Consider the following 14,278-nt stretch of genomic DNA (forward strand, 5'->3'; position numbering starts at 1 on the left):
GCCCCTTATCTGGAAAACCAAGAATAAACAGATGATCATCACTAAGATTCCTCACTCAGATGTCCTAGGATTCTCTGTGTTATGACTTTATACACCAGCCATCTAGTGTTAAAATTCAGTAAGAGGCCTTATTTCCAAATTCTCTTCTGTATCTCACAAGCCATACTATCTTTCGGAAAAGTCCAAAATATTTCTCTAATCAAGAAACCATATTAAACTCCTACACTTATGCTTTATATAACATTTCCTCACTTATGGATAGCTTCCATACATCATTTGTTTCTTAAAAACCTCATAAGTAGACTGAAGGAGGTTTTTAAATCTCTATTTTACAGTAGGGAACGTGGAAATATGAAAATTAAGGGAGCTCACATATGTCATGAGAAGTGTAATCACAGTAAGAAACTTGACCTTTAGATCTAAGGACAGAAAGATCTGGAATAATCCAGTATCTTAAGAGGCAGTGACAATGATTTTTTTAATATATAAAGATGAATTCATAGCAACATATGCTGCTATTGTGTTTACAAATACAGTTACGTTAAGCTTAAAAGAAATTACCTAAACCTGTCTGAATAGAAAAAGCATTGCTTTTAAATTGTTGGAACATGAATGTATTTACATAAAGATGAAAAACTTGTTCTATAAACACAGTGTTTCCAGTAGTGAATAGCAGACAAAATCAGAATAAGCACACAGAAGAATAAAAAGGAAAAGGAAAGAAAAACATAATAAATAACCTAATACCTTACAATGTTAACTTTCACAGAAGTATATTGTTTCAAGAGAAGGCAGTGTGTGGATGTTAGCCAAAGGTAAACACACTGTTAAGTTGAATCCTGTTATCTGATTGTGTTTAAAATTTGATTATATTTCACTTGACAAAATAATTAATTATTGTGAACTCGCAATTGTTAACAAGGACCTTAAAGAATTCCAACTGGCACTTTTCCCCAGTGTTGTAAGTCCAAATGCACAAAAATCTAGCATTGCATCCATCCTTTACAGTTGTCATTTGAGGATGTCTTCTTACCTTGCTAAGAATGTAAATCACATCACCACGTTTAAATGACAGCTCATCAGAAAGAGCTCCTGTGCAGTCCCACAAACCCTGGTAAAAATTAGCATAATCAGTGCTTTTATCTCCTAGGAAGAAGAAAGAGAAAACGTGAGTCAGACCTTTAATGCAATGGGCCCTCATTTAAAAATAAACCAATAGACATGAAAGGACCTCCTCAAGTTCCAAAAATAATCTGAAAAAAAAATTCTGTTCTGATTCGAAGAACACTTTATTACACCCACACAAGAATCCTACTTCTTACATATATAATTAAGGACCATTTTCTAAAAGATCTGATTTTGAATGTTTGTTTTCTTTCCCTTCCTTTCATGTTTTCATCAAAAACCTGTAATTGCAATGTGTTCTTATCAAGTAGCACATGAAAGTTCTTTCCCACTTATTTTTTTATAATGAACCAAAGCCCACTTGCAACACTTTTTGGAGAAAATTCAGCCACATTGCATAATGAGCAATATCCGTGAGATGTGATAAACATACTGTGAAATAACCACCTTACAGAATTGGGACACTTCATAAAAATAACAATAATAATAATAAAAGAGCTAAGGTACAAATATAACCTGAACTAGGAAACACATTTTATTTTTTTATTTAAAACCTAAAGCTGGTTAAAGGAAGAAGACAAAGTAGAAATAATATAAAGGGTAATTCCAGCTGTTATCTTTGAGGACTTTGGTACCCTAAGCCTCTCAAAGTTATTTCTAAAATATTTTAGCAACTTTGAAATTGCCTATGCTGAAGCTGCACTTCTCAAGATTTCTGTCAGCCCTAGTTTCGGATATGAGGCTCTGAATAAACATGCAACATACAGTGGAGTTATCAGCTCATCCTTCTAACAGCATAAGCACAATGGATGTGATGTGCTCAAACTGCCATACAGACCATTAACTGATTGATTATTTAGCGCTCTCCACTCTGTAATACCACAATAAACCGGGTAATAAATGCTTTGTCACTTATACAATGTGGGTCTCTTGAAACACAGCACAGAGTTAAATACACTGGATCCTTTTGTTATGCTGAGAACTGTTACCTGTTTTTAATTTCATGATAATTGAGTTTTGATGAGTTAACGCAAAAAGTACGCAAGGAGTATCAGTATGATGTCCGTGTGTTCCCTAACCAGGCAGAGCATGGACGTGCTGACATCTTCCATCACTAGAATGCCATCTTTAAATTCTGAGGGGATAACTGTGGAGCCACACACTGGACCAGGGCTGTCATCTTAGTTTTGTTGTATGGCTCTCAAACAGCAGACTCCTTGGCAATTCCAACATAACTAGTCACATTAGCGTGTCATTAGGGTGTGCATCTTACTACACATAGTTTGTGATTTACACACAGTGTTAAGTTAATTAGAAAATTTAAAAATGCTCTTTAATACCTGAAACATTTTTTAAAGCCAAAAACAAAATCTGAATAATACGGAGTCTGAATATTTCAGAAGATGATATTTTTCAATTATACTTGAAGAAAATAAAGGACGAGGATACACAAGCCAGCAAAATCCTCCCATTAATTTTTTTCTCCTATTTTCTAAAAATAGAAAAAGAGAGAGAAGGATGGAGAGAAAATGGGAAAAGGAAAGAAAGGAAGGAGGGAGGGGGACAGAGAGAGACAGACACCTACTGACGTCTCCACTCCAGCATTTGAGTACTTGTCACCAATGCCAGCAGGGATGTGTACAAGCCTGGAAATCCAAACAAGAACTAACAATGCTTGTGGCCGCCCTTCATTCCACTTCCCCACAAGGCACGTATGAGGTAAATTCTATAAAAGGACACTAGAGGGCACTCTGGCTGGACAGATCACTTCAAACGTCAATTCTTTTTTTTAGAAAAAATTACTTAATAATAAAGTGACTGATTTCCTTTAAAAACCACTTATTTAGACAAATAGAGATTTAGAAGTTGAAACATTCTAGTCAGATTAAATCAACTGTTAACTGGGTCAAATGTTGTGCCCCATGCAGTCCGTCAGTGTCAGTTTAAAAGTCAAGGAATTAGAGCAAAGAGAGGGTGACGTCATTTCACAGGCAAAACCCTCCCCCACCATCGCTGGCCAGGAGGTGAAAGGAGCTCGACAGCTGGTTTCCCCAGTCGAGGCTCCCGTGTGGTCCCCATGCTGCTCGGCCTTACACTTGATCCAAAAAAGTTTAAAGGAACAAAACTTGGGCTAAAATCTAGGGTAGAAGTTAAGCTTAGCTACAGCATCCCAGTGGGCTCCCAGCTGTCCAGCTTGCTGCCTGCCCTTTCTTTTTTCTGATCACCTCACAATAGTTTTCATTCAATAGACTTTCAAGAGGTAGGGGAAAGAAGGAAGGAAAAGGAAAGTATATAGTGATTTCTAACACAAAATCCTTTTCACTTTGGGGTCTCTCTTCCCCTCGATGCGCTTGGTGAAACTCCCATTAACACTAATGGGAGTTACAGGAGCACAGGAGGGGAAGAGAGACCCCCGCTGGGCGCAAGATGCATCTCTCCCTAGATGTGCATCGTGAGCATTTCATTAAATCTCACTGCTGTAAAGAGGCAACAGAGCTAGCGATCTGGCAATACTAGGAAAAAGATGCATTTTCTACTGTGCTTTCTATGATCTTGATGATGATGTTACCAAAGACTAACCTCATTTCTGTGTCCCATAAGTGAGCTCTGCTCAAGAATACTAAGTTGTTCATGTCACATGGCTACATGTACATACAATTTACTATTCTATTTCAGTGTGCAATACTAGCTATAAAGCAGAAGAATCACATAGGGAGAAAGCCCGGCACTACATGTTTATTCGCCTTAGTCTCCTCAGGAAATTCATGTTGAAATTCTGTGTATGAATGCTAGACATAAAAATTGGGAACTAACTTGTTCCTCAGAAAGTAGCAAGGTCTTCTGGTTTACTTTGTAAAATTTTAGGTGTGGCAAAACATACTAAGAAAAATTTCTCATAGATATAGCCTCAGAAGCACAGTGGGTTCCTAATGATTAGCATTGTTTATCTATACAGTGAAAAATAATCCATGTAAGATATATTTTTAAGAAACAACAACACAACAACAAAAAAATGGGATGAGGCACAATGTCACAGACCCTGGATAAGCGTACATTCTGAATGCAATGAAGTCTGTTTGGTTGTCTTTACTGCATGGATTAATTCTTCTATTATATTCACATCATGATCTATGTTTTCAAAAATACTCCCCCCTCAAAAAATCACCTTATGTTTCTTGCCCTGAGAGGCTTGAATGGTTAAAAAAGAAGGTAAAAAGAAATAGTATCTAAATTAGCCAGGCTGTGAAGGATTTAGACAATGTACTTGTTCCTGCTTTTGAAAACATACAAAAAACTGATCATTGGGCAATAATAAAGATTTGCTATAAAAGTATGAACCAAATATTGGCTAAACTTTTCCAAAAATGAAAAGATTTTAAGAATACGATGACAATGTATGAAACATACAATAATAAGATAATGGAGAATCTCTCCTTGAATAGTGTTAGAGGTTAAAAAACTATTTTGGAAAGGTAAGCATATTTTACAATGTTAAAAAAATAAAATGGAATCTTTATTCTATATATAATAAATATATGAAAGATACATAAGCTTGAACATGAATGAACCTGTAAGAAACACAAGATGAATTTTGTTTTTGCTTACATATTTTACATCAGAGTAGTCTCAATTTTTTTTCTTAGTAAAATCAGTCAATGTGAAAAATATGTAACATTCTTGAGTAAGGTTAGAAGTTCACATCATGTGATGCTCAGCAAGATAGTAATACCCCTGTCAACTCACTGCCCTGCATAGCAAACAAACTTCTAGGGTTACATCTTTGACAGCCTAGGGAGAGCAAAGGTCACTACTATGCAAAAGCATTAAAACTGTTGCTTGAAAAGAATTTCATGTCACTGAAGATAAGAATTATTGCAGTGCTTTATAGCTATTGCATGAAAAGCTCAATCTACTTGTTGCATTCCTTGGAGGAAAAAACTGATTTTTTTTCCTTCCCTTAAGGCAAAAATTTGGCAGATAGTTACTTTAAAAGGGTTTTTGAAAAATACAGTTGCTTTAAGCTAATATACTTATATTGGCAGCAGGAATATCTGCATGTCTACCCTCTATACTTACACTGAAATTTTAAAAAGAAAAACTATATGCGTTTGGCAGAGCTTTATGATACATAATAAAATATGTATATTTAAATTACTAATGAATGTGGTCCTCAAGGTTTCCCTCAGCCTTAGTGTTTTACAGCTGTATTTACTCCATCCATACGGGGACTGGAGTGCTAACACCTAATGATTTTGTCCTCACTTCCTTTCTGAAAAAAAGCAAACCAAAACCTTTTTAGCAACCTGCTCCTGCCTTCCTGTCCAGGTCCGGAAATCAGGCCTGTTTCCTTTCCACATGTCACAGTAGGAAGGACTCTGGAAAGCTCCTTCCTGAACACACACTTCTTGTTCACCCTGGCTCTGACAGCTTGAAAGAGTGATGTATGCACATATCAGAGGGGGACGTGACCCCATTTATAGCTCTTTGCAGGACATGAGATGATATGGCAGACCTTGACCCAGCTGACATGTGGCTATGAAGAGGTGTAAAGTCCTGATAAGAAGGCAGTCCTTCTCTTCTTTCCATGTAAAATAATTGCTGGTTTATCAAAACTAACCTCATGCTTGCACTACAGATATGGTTTATCTCCTGCTATTTGGAAATAACAAATAGCAAGAAAACTTGCTCATATCATGTGATTTTGTACGTAGCATGTATAGTTATTTTTCCAGTCTTCGTCATAATTAGTACTTGGGGCCATGTGCCAAGTGGAAATGGATAAGGAGAATATCCTTCCTAGCCTTCTAGGCCACAAGTGTCCTTCTCCAATTTATGAGCTGCTGTCACTGGACGGGCATTTCTTACCCAATTCATTTGCTTTCTGTGTTAATCATATGCAATGAAGATATGCATGGCCAACATTTAAACAGGCTGCAGATCAATTAGCGGTCTTAAGTTTATCTGATTTTTATCAAAGAAGACAGAGCTGTGGGTCGATTGTCAGAGCCTGTGTCAAGTTGACCTTTTCAGAGATGTCTACATTGCCAGTCCCCTGGGCAACTTGTCCCCTGTTAGTCTCTGAATGGCAGAAGTCTGTTCTGCTCAAGCACAAAGTATACGCAGATGTCTATATTACATTCTTATAGGTTTGACAGCAACTGCATGTTGTATCTATAAACTGTCCTTTAGCAGTGACACTTCCTCAATGATGATAAGCTAATTTATGCAACTAAATCTCCTTTGTGCAGAAATGAAAGCTAATTGAGTCATTACAAAGTAATTCAGGAAGGAATACCTTGTATAAATTGGCTTACTTTATAAATCCTTCTCAAGTGGTTTTCATGCATCCTAAATGGGACTAAGCAGCTTATCAGCCATAAGATACCAGATCAAATGAGCCAACTTCAGGAGCTGTGTAAATGTCTTTAGAGCAGTAAGAAAGTGATTAAAGGGAAAGTGAACAAAACCAAAATAAGCTTTCCAGGAAGCTACCCAAACCATTACCTGTAATGTGATGAACACTGTCCTGACTCATCTTCCTCTGTCCCTCTACTTTCTCTGGAGCACTCTCCTCTTCCTCTTCTGTGAAGAAAGAACATACATGGCACACTGAAGGGATAACAATACAGTATGCACCCCATTTTAAGAGCAAAACTAAAAGTTTGTAACGTGAATATTGCAGAAAGAATGAAACCACTCAACATTTGCATTCCTTTTTCAATAATCTAAAGGCTGAACAAATAAACCTCTAGCTATTTCCAAATAGCAACCTTACCAGTTGGCTTGACAAAATTTAAGATATGTACTAATGCTTCACATATTTCATTTTAAATACTATGGGATCTCATCTGGAACAATCTTAAATCCAGTAAAATGACACCCAGCACTATACAGATAGAGCACATTATACAGTGGCAGGAGTATCACAGATAAAATCATGGCCCCTAAAACATCAATACAGCAAAGAGAAAAATAATTGGATATAAATGTGGATACAAAATACAGTTAACTTATGAGTTATTTATTGATTATCAGATATTTCGTATGTTTTCTCACTCGATCTTCCCATGAAGATAACAGAAGGATCCTCACCCTTCAGGGTAATTCCCCCCAAATTATACTGAGGACCTACTATGTATTATACACTATGGCAGATGTTAAGAGTTCATAAATGAATAATTTTTAAATCTTCATTTTATAGATGAGTAAATTGAGGCTCAAAAAAGGTAAGGAAATGTCCAATGTTTGTTATTATAAAGTCCATGTTCTTTATCTTATATATATTCAGTGCTTTACCTAAATTATTTCCACTCTCCCATCACATTTCTTCTCCATGTTATAGGAAGAAATATGGTAAGATTAAATGAGAAGAGTTTTAACAGTTAGTAGACTATTTAATTCTTTTACATTAAAGAAACATTTATTACATTACCACTTTAATCACCTAAGGATCTGTATATTTGGAAGTATTTAAGGTGGGAACATGAACGAATTGGCATGCCAAAGAAAAATTGGGTTCAAAAAGAATCAAGAAAAATCTAAAATGTTCGAGAAAAATACACAAAATAAATAAACATAGTCAGTCTGACTATTAAATGATCCAACCAACAAATCTTCACTGAGTATTAACCACTGTAAGAGAGAGAGGTTCTCCCAAGGAGGCAAGGAGAGTAGGGAGCTTCTGCCTTCAGGAAGCTGACAGCCTAGAGGACAGAGACGGGAGCTAAAGGAAAATGGGACAAGGGTCATAAAAGCTGCCATGTGAGACACACGGCACTGAGGGATGCAGAGGAGAAACTGCTCAACTGGGGGATCCCATGAGGGCTCTGAGGGGAGGAGAGAACTTGAATAAGGAGAGATGAGAAGGAGGAAATTTCCAGACAGTGGAAGAAGTATGACCAAAAGAAAAAGGCACAGTCATATCATTTTGGCTAAAGCATGGCACTCATAGGGCAAAAACGGGATGGGAGATGATGCCACTATAGTTTGGGCCAGTTGTGGAAGGGTGACAAACATCCTAAGGACTAGGCTTTCATTTGGTGGGCAATCTAGAGCCCCAGAAGGTTTGAGCAGAGAAACGGCAGGGCTAAAACTATACTTAGGGAATGGTCATCTGATCCCATTGTCCCAGACAGCCTGGAGGAGGGGCGTGGGGGAGACCACTGGGGGTCCAGCTAAAGAGGAAGGAAGTCCTGAACTGAAGGGGCAGAGGAAATAGAGAGGACGTAGCTATGAGAGGTAAAGGAACTAGAATCGATAAACTTTGTGCTGACTGGATGTGGAGGGCTAAGGGGAAAAAAGAGCAATCAAAGATGACTCAGGTTTTGAGCTTAGTTGAGAAATGGGAACATCATTATGAAAAAGAGAACAGCTGAGACAAGATACTTTGAGGGGAACACAAGGAGTTGTCTTTCTGACATGAGAGATTTAATATACTGGTGAGGCAACCCAGAGGCAATGTCAGGGGCAACTGGGAAGTGTCGTAGAGGAGTCAGGACAGCAGATGTAAATTTGTAAGTCTCATGCAAATTTTATAGTGGTGATTAATAAAAACTAGCACTTAAACCAAGCTTAAGAGTTGCTGTACTTATAAAACAAATATAACTCTTTTGAATTTTTGTAACTGAATTCAAACAAGATAATGAGAGCTCCAATAAGGAACAGCTGGAAATATATGGTACTTCATACATATTAAGTTGAACCTAATACTGGCAATTTAATATGGTTCAAATAGTAATTAATGCATGGAAGACCTAGTGAAGAGTCTGACACTAAATCCTGTCTCTCTTCTCTTCAACAGCAGTCATCTCACTTATGGCAAACCTCAAGGACTAGTTACCCTAAACAGGCTAATGTTTTTCATACAAATTTTAAAAGTATTAGGGACATTTACAGTGAGTTAGTCCAACCTACTCATTTTTTACAGGTGCTTAATTTTCTAAAAAGTGAAGGAGAACACTTTTCTTACTTTTTAACTTTCTCTTTCCCAAGCACTCCCTCTCTTCCCATTTGGTCACAAATTCAACAGTAAGAAGTAAATTCCAAAGTAGTTAAGGGCACTTGTCCTCAAGTCAAAAGCCATAACAACATCAATAAAGGAAGCACTATTCTTGGCTCTTAAGAAGAGACTCTGGGATTTGGACTCACCATCCAAAGTCAATATCAAGATATCATAAAAAGCAATTATAATAATTAAGTGGAACACAGTTAACAAAGAATTTAGAAGCATGTTACTATGAATTCTTTCATTAAAATTTAATTGCCTATAATGTGTATAATGTATTATTGAATTACCAAAATATTTACTTAAGTATCAGTACTTATTGTGAAGTACCCAAACTGAAATCCATGTGAGATGCTTAATAGTATTTCAGAGTATGAGACACTCACTAAAAACACTTCCTTTCTTCATTTCAACTTAGTACTGATATTTTTAGGTCAAAGCCTTCTTCATTTCATACATCAATTTTTCTTCACAATATTCAAATGGTTCATTTTATCTTGGGCTAACAGTACAAACAGTTCCCATATAAAAGACAATAAAATCAAGTTTGGTGTGTATGTGTGTATGCACATGTTTTAATCTTAGGAAAAAAGACTGAATCTTGAATAGAATCTGGTACAAGGGAGATGTTCAATAAATACTGAGTGGACAAATGGATTAAAAAATCATGAAAATAAACCCTACTGTATTCATTTATTAACAGAAAACCACACTACTCAAAAAATATGTAAGGACAAGTGATGAAAATTTTAGGCAATAATCACTTTCACAATTTATTAGAAATATACACACATGTTGTTTTATTTATGTTTATTATTAAACATACTTTATTGCAGTGTTGAGTCACAATGTCATTATACAGTACTAATTAATACCTCAAATAGTCAATGTTTGTGGGTTAATATATTCCACTCAACATTTTAATAACAGTAAACAAAAACAGCTCAGCTATGCAGTAAAATCCATCAAACCACACAGATGGTTATAAGATTTTCATTATGTGGTTTCCATAGCAATCATATTGCAAATCTGGAAGCTTCTTGCAAATAAGCAGCTTGTATTTACATGCCTCTCAGCTGCAGCACAAAACTCTTCAACATGTGAAGTTATTATTCCAATCACACATTGTTAGAAGAATCATCAGGAGATTTTTTTTATCAGACAAGATGAAAATAGCAGTAAAGTAAACTAATTGCAGAAGATAATCCAAACATAGCTATACATTTACTAAGCCAATCAGTGAGTATTAGAAATGTTCTGGTAGTCACTGAAAGGTTTTAATGTTAAGCCCATCAAACATATGAAGCTTTCAGAAGCAATCAGACCCTACAGAATAAAAATCTTGAACTCTATTCTCACTCTTCTTTTCAACAGATATTTAGCCTACTTTCTGAGTTGAACAAAGAGAGGAAGAATAGCCAAGAACTGAGTCTTCCTAAATCTTTTTTCGGGATGACTACCATTTGAGGAAATGCTTTCCTGTGAGAAAAGTCAAGACCCCCTTTTTTTTGTTAGGTTAATCAATTTAATTTACAAATTGATCCAGTTCCATAACAGATGGATTATTACCCTAATAAGGATCACAAATCTGTGTAGCTATGCATTTTACAAAATGGGTATTTCTGGCTTACTAACGTTCCTTTCTTAAGGGGTAAATTACCAAAAAAGAAAAGTGATAAGCAATTAACAAGTGAACTGACATTGCTTGAAAAAGGCTGTTTAATAAACATAACTAAAACACCATGTGTGTATGTCTCTGATATACTGTGAAAGTGATTATTGCCTAGAATTTGCTGCTAACCAAAACAGGCTGTGTGATGTTCACATCGGGCTGAAGACTGATTTTATCACATCTTCCAGGGTGAAGAGGACAGCATAGGAAGATCTTTGACTCAAAAGATGACTACCTTTCTCCCAAAAATCCTTCAGAGAACAGTTCATGAGTTACAATGTATTTTAAAAGACATAAAACACAGAATCAAAAGTTATGCTCTGAAATAAAGCTTGGGTTTAGATTTCTACCTGTCCAGGCTTCATCTGATTATGAGACTATACATTTGTCTCAAGGAAAGTTAATATTTATTGCTTAGTTACTCATGCTATTTGCATTCATATCCACTATGTAACTAAATCCTCATAACAATTTTATGAAGTAATAATGGCACTTTTGTCATCATTCTATGGGTGCAAAAATGAAATTTACAGATCTTGAATAAAATGTTTAGGTTCACACGTCCGATTAGAACAAGCGCTGAGATTTAAACTTTAGCATGCACAATTAAAGCCCCAGTTCTAAGCCCCAGTGCTACTTCCTTGATTTTCATTGAAATACACAGTTTATGGATGGGTTGTTTTCTAAAATTTCATTTGAATAGTGGCTGTCTGTAGACTTGGAAAGCATTTTCACATCGGTGGGTGGGTTCTATCCTACCTCAGCATTGCATCTGAAGTACATCTGAGGTTAAGCCATCCTTTTAGTGATGATTTAAAAACAGAATTTTAAGTTGGAGTTTCTGAAACATGTATCTTCTCCCTTCTATTCTTCCAGCTCTCCTTCCCCACCTCTGAAGTCCCCACACTCAAGTGCCCCTAAAGCCAGCACATAGTATTTATTACTTTGTAAAAGCTTCTAATGCAATTCAAAATTGAAAATGGATTTATTTCCAGGCAAGCCAGCTCTTCTCACTTAATTTCAGTAGGGAAAATATGTTTAAAATGTAGATGGTAAAGGTGAGTCTTTCTACAAAAATCAGAAAGAAGTTCACCTATATTTCAGAGCAACAGGCTATCATGCATGTTCACCCCTGGTTTCAGGCTCAGGGTATTTGCTGTAGGATGCCCCTGGGTGGGAGAAGATGGAACAGAAAGGCACCAAAGCTGCCGTGCCGTACAATGTAAAAGAGGGAGAAATGCAAGAAGGACTGACACAATTCCACTACCACCTCACCCAGCCCAAGACCTGGGGCAAGCTACAAAGCTGGTGGAGGGGTTAGAAAAGTGGAAGAGTAGAGCCAAACAGGTATGGGTAAGGAGAATTCAGAATGATGACAATAAGGAAAAGTGTCTTCCTTTAGGGCCTATTATGCCTGGGCTATTGGTAGTTTAAAACATGACACTTCTAAAGGATTTTTCTATCTATTTAATAAACTGACATATATTTTACAGCAATAAAATCCATATTTTTATAAAGACAGAAGCATGTACCTTTTTGTATTATATGAACTTCAAAATGAACAGAGGATAAAGATGACTGAAATGGCATATTTATTGTCATGTTTACTCTCCTGGAAATTAGGCAAGCTTGACCTACAGTTAAAGCTCTAGTTACTCAAGTAACCTTGACATTGTTTCTAATTTTCAGTGTCATCGCTATAACACAGAAAGAATAATGCCTATCCCATAGCATTTTGAACAGGATTTGGAGAGGACAATGAGATAATCAAATTTCTAAGGGAAAATAATGAACAATTAGCATGTAAAATCAAGTGTAGGAGCTAGATGCTTTGCAACTATTTATTAATTTAGTAACCAGAAGGTTAATATGATATAAAAGGCAACAAAGTAAACAGTAGTTTTTCAATCATATGATCTGCTTTTCAACCTTGACATTCTATTCTTACAGGGTTTAATATGAAAAGGTTATCATTGTACTTCAAAAGCAAAAAAAAATACCATTAGATTAAAATCTGTACTGTGATATTAAAGTAATTTATACAAAAATCTGAAAATGCAAAAATAATGACTTTTCACAGACACTGAATTGTTAACATCATGGTTGGGATACTGGGAAAAAATTCAGTTTCAAACAAGGATCTCATTTGACAGAACTGGGAAAATCTCAGGAGGGAAAGAAACCTTAGATATAATCCAGTTCAACTTCCTTCCTTCATTAAAGGGGAACTGGACTGGGGGTGTTAAATGAGTGGGCCAAGGTCATGCACTGCACCCAGCTCTTCTTTCCCTGCACTGCCTTCCATGCAAATATGCACTACAGACATGTCTGAGAAAGTCTTCTTCTGCCCTAGATGTACTTCCCTATTGCAGGGCAGTCTTATATAGACTTGATCATTAGACAACTATAGCAGGCAAAGAAAACACCTTGGTTAAAAATAAGGTTCTACAAAGCAAATCTGAAGGAACAAAACAGCAGGGGACTCATAGAACCCAAGAATGGACTAACAATTGCCAAAGGGAAAGGGACTGGGGAGGATGGGTGGGAAGAGAGGGAAGGGGAATAAGGGGCATTACAATTAGCACACATAATGTAGGGGTGGCACAGGGAAGGCAGTATAGCATACGGAAGACAAAGAGTGACTCTATAGCATCTTACTACACTGATGGGACAGTGACTATAATTGGGTATGTGGTGGGGACTTGATGATGGGGGGAGTCTAGTAACCACAATGTTGCTCATGTAACTGTATATTAATGATACCGAAAAAAAAAAAAAGTTCTAATAGGCCACATCCTGTCAGTCAGAAGTGACTAGGAGTCTGGAAATGATCCTACTTCTAAAGGATACTTAGCCATGAGAAAATTGTGAAATATGGTTCCTTGTTGCCCCAGCCTATTATACTCTCATTTAACTGTCCCATAAAGCTCAAATTCTTAGCTTTTTTCTTTCAACCTAAGAATGTCCAAATTAAATTCCTGCTTAGTTATAGTAAACTCTATCTGGCTCTGGATTTCTGGTACAATTATAGCTTGCTAAATATAAGGTTATTTTAATTTAAATTAACCTTTCTATTATTATTCTTGCTACAGAGCAGTATCTATTCATCACTAAAAATCAGAAAACAGAGGTAAGCAAAAGAAGGAAAAAAAATTCTTTTAATCATCTTTACCTATCCATAACCACCATTAATATCTCCTTCTAGATCACCTTTACTCAGTTTCTGGTTTTTATTTATTCTCCTTTTTTATAAGAATATCCCAAATGTATACATATTTTATTATCCCCACAAATTTCTTACCCAAGTATATGTGTAAATCATAAACACTTTTGAATTCCTTTTTAGAAAGTAAAATATTTCATCCCACTTTAGATTTTGGTTTAGTAAAGTATTTCTCTCACTTTAGATTTTGGTTTAAATTTTATTCTGTGAAAAAATACTACCTAGTGATAAATAGGTTGATGCTAAGATCATT

General features: G+C 36.2%; 1 protein-coding gene across 3 annotated transcripts in view; it reads right to left on the bottom strand.

Annotated features, from left to right (window-relative positions):
* The window catches only part of SKAP2 (src kinase associated phosphoprotein 2), a 197,622-nt gene that overhangs the window by 14,405 nt on the left and 168,939 nt on the right, over positions 1-14,278 (bottom strand). For all 3 annotated transcript variants that reach the window (XM_057504602.1, XM_036897356.2, XM_036897355.2), the window contains 2 exons: positions 6,631-6,708; positions 1,034-1,146 (listed from right to left, as the gene is read on the bottom strand). In XM_057504602.1, coding sequence (XP_057360585.1) covers positions 1,034-1,146; positions 6,631-6,708 — 191 coding nt within the window. The remainder of the gene's footprint in view (positions 1-1,033; positions 1,147-6,630; positions 6,709-14,278) is intronic.

The sequence above is a fragment of the Manis pentadactyla genome, chromosome 7 (assembly GCF_030020395.1).
Source record: "Manis pentadactyla isolate mManPen7 chromosome 7, mManPen7.hap1, whole genome shotgun sequence".
Classification (NCBI taxonomy): domain Eukaryota; kingdom Metazoa; phylum Chordata; class Mammalia; order Pholidota; family Manidae; genus Manis; species Manis pentadactyla.